Here is a 7,916-nt window from a genome sequence, read left to right on the forward strand (position 1 = left end):
TTCTGTGAAACACCTGTTCACGCATTCTGTCCTTTTCCCTGTTAGGTCACCTTTTTCTGATTGACTCATAAGAGTTGGGTTTTTAAAAGCTGGGACACAAATTCTCTGTTCGCTGTGTATGATACCTCCTGCCCGTCTGTGGCTCCTGCACTCTGTGGTGCTTTCAGATGAACAGATGCTCTTAATTTTAAAGTAGCCAGAGGTTGGTTTGTTTGCCTTAATTTATGAACTAAGCCTCATGAATGTGACAGTGTTTTACAGAAAACCTCTGTTATGATTGTGTCTATTTTATTCGTGGGGAAAATGAGGCCCCGACGGGTTGGGCACACTTGCCAGCGTCACGTAACGAGCTGGGTGTTTGGTGGAGTCAGATCTGGAACCGAGCCCTGTTGCTTCTCGGGCAGGGTCCCTCCTGCTACAGACGCCTGAAATCTCTTTGCTCGGGGGACACTGGACGGACCTTCCCACACCAACCATACTCGGGAGGGACTGAAAAACTTCTCAGGAGCAGCCAGCTGGGCAGAAAGTCAATTTCTGAGTTGTTTTGAAGTAAAAGAGGAAAGAGGGAAAAAGTGACACATACATCCTCCACGCCAGGTGCTTCACCAGACCAACTGCACTGAATGAATTTGCCCAAAAGGGGCAGGTACAGAAGCGAGACAGTGGCCTCCAGATCAGGCCAGCCGGGATCAGACCCAGATGCAGCCCTTACCAACTGGGTAACTGCAGGCAAGTCACTCGCCCTCTCTTTTTTTTTTTAAACATTTTTTTTTATTGAGTTATAGTCATTCTACAATGTTGTGTCAAATTCCAGTATTGAGCACAATTTTTCAGTTATACATGAACATACATACATTCATTGCCACATTCTCTTTTGCTGTGAGCCACCACAAGATCCTGTACATACTTCCCTGTGCTACACAGTACCATCTTGTTTAGTCACTCGCCCTCTCTGATCTCCATTTTCTCACCTGTAAGAGAAGGTTAAGAAGATCAACTTCACAAGTGAGTTGGTGAATCACTGTAGGATCCTAGTAGCATTTTATTCCCCCTGCACACACACACACACACACACACACACACACACACACACGACAGTGAGAGTCATGATAAATAATGGAGAAGGTGCGAGCTGCTAGTCAGGCCCTACGTGGCCCTGGACGTGTTACAAAACCTCTCGAATCCTCAATTTCATCTTTTGTCAAAGGGAAGGACAAATGGCTGCATCACAGTGTGGGCTGTGGGCATCAGACTAGACAATGTCTGTGATGTTGCTGGCACCCAGGAGGGGCTTAATAAGTGCATTTCTCTGCCCAGATTAAATGCAATCACGTACTTGCAGGAGTGACAGGTTGCCACATGATGGCTGGCATGGAATTATTTGGGGCAGATGCTGACGAAGGTCCTTCTGCTGCCAGGACAGGGTGAACTCCAGCTCCCAGGTTTCTGGTCCTTCCATCCATGCAATGCTCTATGCACTGCTCAGGGGGGCGGTGAGGGGGACCCTATTGGTCCCTCCTTACAGTTGAGGAAACCAAAGCACAGGGAGGTCGCACTGCTCATGCAGGCTCCCACGTGGCGGGCGGGACGGGGCGAGCCCAGGCAGCCCTTCTCCAGCGCTGGCCCATACCTTCTGTTGGAACCTCTGGGCTTGGCAGGCCCTGAGGCTTCTTTTTCCTGTTGACCCTTTAGCCAGGTCTCTCCTGTCTTCTCCCCAGTCCTTGCTTTCTAAGCTGTGAGCACAGCTCTCTCTTCTCTGTTCTGCTCTTGGAATCTGCGTGGGCAAGTGGAAGGCACACGCCCTCAGAGACAAGCCTCCCTGGTGTGGAATGTTTGCTACCTCCACAGCCGCCCTCTGACCTTAACAGGAAATAGCTCTTTTAATCCTTACAACAGCCAGTGAGTACCATTATTACCCGCATTTCACAGCTGTGAAAACTGAGGCACGGATAGCCTCAGATTCAGTAAATGGTGGATCTGGGATGTGATCTAGAGATCCAGTTTTTAAGCACTGGCTATGCTTTAAAGATAAATGTTTGTCAAATCAAAGAACAGCCTGCAATTGACTAAAATCAAGATATTGCTTCTTGTGAAGTATCATTCGTAGACAATGTCACCTTATCTGTCAATCTGTAGACATTTGTTGAATGAAAAAGTCATGGCTCTGACAACTGGAACCTATAAAGCCTTTTTTAAATATTTGATTTATTTATTATTGTATTATTTAATTATTGTGTGTGGGGGGAGATAATTAGGTTTATTTATTTTTAGAGGAGGGACTGGGGATTGAACCCAGGACCTCCTGCATGCAAAGCACGTGCTCTACCATTGAGCTGTCCACTCCCCCCTGGAATATATAAAGCCTCTCATCTAACAAATATTTATTAGGAAATTACTGTGAGCCAGGCACTGTGCAGGCACAGGAGCTGCAGAGATGACCGAGTCACTGAGAAGCTCAAGGTCAAGTGCTGTCATCAGGGTCACTCTAGTCCAAGCACTAGGGGTGCTATAATCAAGACACATAAAATAGAGCGATTGCATTCAACTGTTCTCCTTTTTCTAGTCTCTCTTATTTGTAGGAAGCTGTATCAGAGCATCAGTGAGTTACACATTTTGCATGTTAGAAAAGATGGTGTTAGCTTGACCTCGTCTCCGTATTTTTCTTACTAACTTGGGAATTACACTTCCCTTTTGACAACACACTTTTCTCATGCATCTCTTGGGGAGTAGGGGAAGGAGAATGTGGCTAATGGTAAATATGAACTTAAGACAACATTTAGTAAGTATCACGTTTTGCTTTTGTGACGGTTAATTTCTATATGCCTAGTTTTCAAAATAAATAAAGACTGCCTGCCGTTTCTTCATCTCTACCAGGGTTTGAAGCTGATTTATTCGTGCCTCGTGTGAGAACATCTCCTGTAGACTCTTATAAAACACATTTGCCTGTAGAGCCAGCCTCACTCATGCTGTGTTTTATCCAGGAGTATTGGTATATGAACAGGAAACTATTTTTAAAAATCTGCTCAGAGAGGTACTCACAGCCAGCTTGGCGGCTGTCTTCCTCATGCTTTTTATCCCTGCCTGTCCACAGAAGAGTCTGCACACCTACTGTTTCGTGGTCTTTGCTGCAATCTGCTTCATAGGTGCTGTTTGTTTATATTTTGTCCTGCCTGAGACCAAAAACAGAACCCATGCAGAAATCAGCCAGGCATTTGCCAAAAGGAACAAGACGTGCCAACCAGAGGAGAAAACGGATTCAGCTATAACTGATGATAAAATGAACAGAAAGCCCGAACCAGACTCCTCCTCCACGCTGGAGAATTGTGTCCAAAGCAGGCCTGTCTGAATGGATACTCCCACCATTTTAGGAAGCCAGAGATCCCCCTGCAAGTTCAACATTATCAAATATTTAAAAATAAACCTTTGCTAATCTAACATCACAACCATTGGGGATTTATTCACAGCTAGAAAGAATCACGCTATGTTTCAATGGACCCCTCATTCTTCTTTAGAGATCCATGGCCTGCCTTCTTCATGACTTAGCCCATGGTTTCAAAATGAAATTGGGGGAATAGCATTTGAATGCTTTCTCAAAAGACAGCCGTCTGGTCTGACAGAGGACTCAACGGACTGGGAATCACAGACTGAGGTTCTAGTCCCAGCTCTGGCCTAAGGGACCAGTGGGATGTCTCATGGAAGAGAAAGACACCCACGATCCCTGTGAACTGAATTATGACCCAGGGCTGAAGAAATAATAAACCCCTGAGAAAAGATAATGAAGTTGTATTGATGGCCTTGCCCGCGGAAAGCAAACTGCTTCTGGTGGTCCTTACTAATAGGTGTCGATCAACAGCGTTTTCCAGATCAGTAACTGCATACAAGTTACCAGGGGATGTGTTCAATTGCTCAAGCAATGAATCCACATCTGGTACAGCAGCTGCAATTGGAGTCACCCAATAATCCACCGTTATTCTCCAAGATCCGTCTGTCTTCTGCACAGACCAGATAAGGAGCTTGAGTGGGAATGTGGTGGGAATCACCACCCCTGCACCTTTCAAGTCCTTCTTGGTGGCATTAATATCTGAAGGAATTTGGTAATCCTCCAGGAATTTGGTATTGCTTTTGGTTTACTGTTTCCCCAGGTAGAGGCAGTTCTAATGGCTTCCTCTTCCCACAACAATCGTCTTCACTTCACAGGTTATGGAATCAATTTGGGGATTCTGTTGGTTTTTAACCCATCCCAGTTGTGCACTCAGAGCTTGGAAAATAACCACAGGATGGGTTAGGAGACCCACCAGGCCCATTTGTGAGATGGATCTGAGCTAAAACTCCATTGATCTCCTGAGGTCCGTAAGCTCCTACTCTGACTAGTGGACCACAGTGATGTTTTGGGTCTTCTCAAATTAGCATCAGTTTGGAGCCAATGTAGTAATTCCCAAACTCTGATTGTTCTCTTTTCCAATGCACAATCACCTTGGTAAAGGTTGTAGGTCATTTTGGGGAAGGCTAGAAGAAAGATTAACAGGATAAATTTTGATTAGGGTCTCGGGGTTCTTCCTCAAGGGGAACCAGCCTCCCCTTCATTCGAGGAATTCTGGGACTTCAGCAAGGGGCTGTGACTGTTTTTATCATTCAAGTCAGACTTTTGTTCACTTGGCCTAGAACTTTTCTGCTTACACAGATCAAGTAAGAATTTTCCAGGCTTCCTATATATTTCATGTGTATAAACACTGTGATCAGCTAGCCAATGCCCAAATGTCTGTGCTAGTCAGACTATTCTGATTGTTGCTTTGCCTCTGTTGCCCATCATGGTAACCCAGCCCACCTCGACTTTGGCAACTGAGTGCCACCACTTGGCCCCTGACACCCTAGGATCCAATTATTTCCTTTGCATTTAGGTTTCCCAATTCTGTGATTGCAGTTTCCACTGTAGGGTCTTGTCTACAGAGAACAATCATTGAGCTCCTCAAACGCACTAGGCCCCCCTCCCCAAGTTTATTTTTCAAAGTATTGGTCAAGGTCTGTCTTCTAGACCCTCCCAGTGTGGGAGAGCAGGTCTCAAATAGAAAACCCACTCCAACACGCCAGTGTCCCTAAGCTTTGAATCCCTTCATATACATTAAATTAAAGAAAGGCCAGCATTTCTCTTTTTCCCACCATGGGCCACCTTTTTCATGTCCATGTTTTAGCCAACCAACCAGATTAACTGTTCGAGCCCTTTCTAACTACAACATTAAGTGCAGGATCTCTGCTTAGTGAGCCCACATCAGTTAGTTCAGCCTGATCCAACTTTATGGTCCTCCCACATTTATCCCACAGCCTTAATATCCATTCCCACACATGGTCCCCACACTTATGTCTGCATAAATTAGAAAATGCAAGCTGTTCTTTAGAGCATAGCACACCTCCATGAGCCACACTTGTAGCTCTCTTTTAGGGGCCTGTGGGGACTCGAATCTAGAAGAGGAGTGGTAGGGGTGGGTCCTGAGGAGAAGCAGCATTGTCTTGCTCAGGAGAGGCTGTTACAGTTTCTCAGGCAGTGCAGGGTTAATTTCCTCAGACAGAAATGCAAAGGCCAATACCACTGTAGATGGAGAGGCTGTTACCATTAGGGGTGGGGAGGCCACTTCTACTTGAGGTAGGAAGGTCAATTCTGCTGGGGGTAGGGCGACCTCTTCCACAGGCACAGAAGACTCAGAATTTAGGGGCTTGATGGCCCCAGATTTATCAAGGTCTTCCCATGCGTTCCCCATCCCAACTTACAGGATCACAATCATTGCCTTTATTTAACAGTGAGGTTTGGAGTTCAATGTGCGTTATAATCCAGCTGGTCACAGGATGAGATTCTGTGTTTTATTTTCAACAGTCTCAGTCCACCAGCTACAGGAGGTAAAGGTTTCTTTCAAGGCACACATACATTACATAAAAAAAAAAAAAACAGAATATACATTCTTTTCAAGGGCACATGGAACATTCTCTAAGATAGACCACATACTTGGACACAAAAGAAGCCTCAACAAATTTAAGAGGATAGAAATTATTTCAGTCATCTTTTTATGACCACAATGACATGAAACTAGAAATCAACCACGTGAAGAGAAATGAGACCAAAAAAAAAAAAAAAAGATTGCATGGAGACTAAATATGCTACTAAAAAACCAGGGCACACACAGAAGGTTTTAGGTCATTTATGTAGTGCTAGAGCTGGGAATTCAAGTCCCTAAACTCATCCTTTTCTTTCATGCCAGCCAATCTCATCATACTGGTTTTTTAAAAATGTTCAGAGGTATATACACAGTCACCAACTCTTTGCTTCTTATAAGTGGTTGACCAGGAGAATCCAGATCATGCCATGGATGACCAGTGCTCTCTTTACTACTGGAGATAGAGTCTTCAGCATCTTAAAATCTAATCAAATTAGACAGCCAATTCCAGAAACACCAGAACCAATTCAGAAAACTCACCCTTAAAATGCTGTTTCTCTAGAACCACTCAAAATCTATGCTCATCAGGGTTCCCTGGAGGAGCAGAACCAATGGTATAAATATAGAGATTTATTATGAGGAATTGGCTCACATGCTTATGGAGGCTGAGAAACCCCACAAACTGCTCTCTCAAGATAGAGACCCAAGAAAGCTGGTGTTTTAATTCCAGCCCAAGTCCGAAGAGCTGTGAACCAGGAATAACAATGGTGTAAGTTTCAGTCTGAGGGCAGAAGAAGACCTATGTCTCAACTTAATCAGTCAGGTTGAGTGAATTCTCACCTCTTCTGTCCTTTTGTTCCATTCAGGCCTTCAGCAGGCTGAATGATGCCCATCCACATGAGGAGGGCAATCTGCTTTACAGCCTCCCAGTTCAGATGCTAATCTCATCCAGAAATAACATTTAAGCAAATATCTGGGCACCCATGACCAATAATTCTTAACACATGAAATTAACTATCACAGATAGTGAGTTCTTCACTACTCAAAGTCACAACCAAAGGTTGGGTGATTACTTGTTTTGACTGTTGTTAAAAAATTTTTAAGTGTCAATTTGGAAAGAAGTTCTTCCAACTCTTATATGCTAGCATTGTTTGGGTGGAAACACTTGCAGCCTGCTGTTATACTGCATGCCTTGTGCTTTGGGTGTTTGCCTGCATTTGCCTCGAGAGTGAAACAAATTCAAAGTGCTCATCAGTAAATGATAGTGCACTTGAATTAGCTTCAGTGTATTTGAAATTTGTATGTCACAGTAGCAGGAGTGGGGCCAGAGAAGAAAGGCTCTGGACCTAGCAACAGCACTGGAACCCCATATCAGCCATAACCCCTTCAGTCTTTCTGATCATGCTTGATAAAGGCTGCCTTAGCCAAAACTGGAGTTCTGATTTTCCTTTTCTACAGAATATTCTTTCATCACTGGGCCTCTCCTTCAGTTGATTGCCAACTCAGTGCACCATACCATCCAGCTGTGGTTTGGCTGAAAATTTTGGATCGTGTTGCCAATATGGAAAGAAAATGATATGAGGGTACAAAAAGTACCTGAGACCAAAAAAAAAAAAAAAAAAAAAAAGCCAAATAAAGCATAAAAAGAAATATTAGCTTTGGGTGCTTCCTTTCATTTGTAGACTTGAGTATTTAGTTACTACGTATTTATTGGGTACCTGTCATGGACCAGGCACCAGCTAGGTGCTGAGGATACATCGGTGAGCAAAGCCTTGCCTGCATTAGCTCATGTCTCCACAGGAGGCTGAAAATGATGGACACATAAACAGTAAAGTGTCATCGGCACTTGGAGAAGGAGCACACAGTGATATAGGAACATGCAAGAGGACCAGCTCATCTGGGGTTGGTCTGAGAGATGGGTATCAGGAAAGCCTTCCCCAAATAATGACAGAGACGGAATGGGAAACAACAAGACCAGCAGGCAACAGGCCA

The 7,916-nt window shown here is 44.3% G+C and overlaps 1 protein-coding gene across 1 annotated transcript in view; it reads left to right on the forward strand.

Annotated features, from left to right (window-relative positions):
• The window catches only part of SLC2A9 (solute carrier family 2 member 9), a 170,607-nt gene extending 167,261 nt beyond the window's left edge, over positions 1 to 3,346 (forward strand). Inside the window, 1 exon segment of the mRNA XM_064489355.1 lies at positions 3,092 to 3,346. Within this exon segment, the coding sequence (XP_064345425.1) occupies positions 3,092 to 3,346 (255 nt within the window).
• The last annotated feature ends 4,570 nt before the right edge of the window (positions 3,347 to 7,916 follow it).

Source organism: Camelus dromedarius, chromosome 1, assembly GCF_036321535.1.
Source record: "Camelus dromedarius isolate mCamDro1 chromosome 1, mCamDro1.pat, whole genome shotgun sequence".
Classification (NCBI taxonomy): Eukaryota; Metazoa; Chordata; class Mammalia; order Artiodactyla; family Camelidae; genus Camelus; species Camelus dromedarius.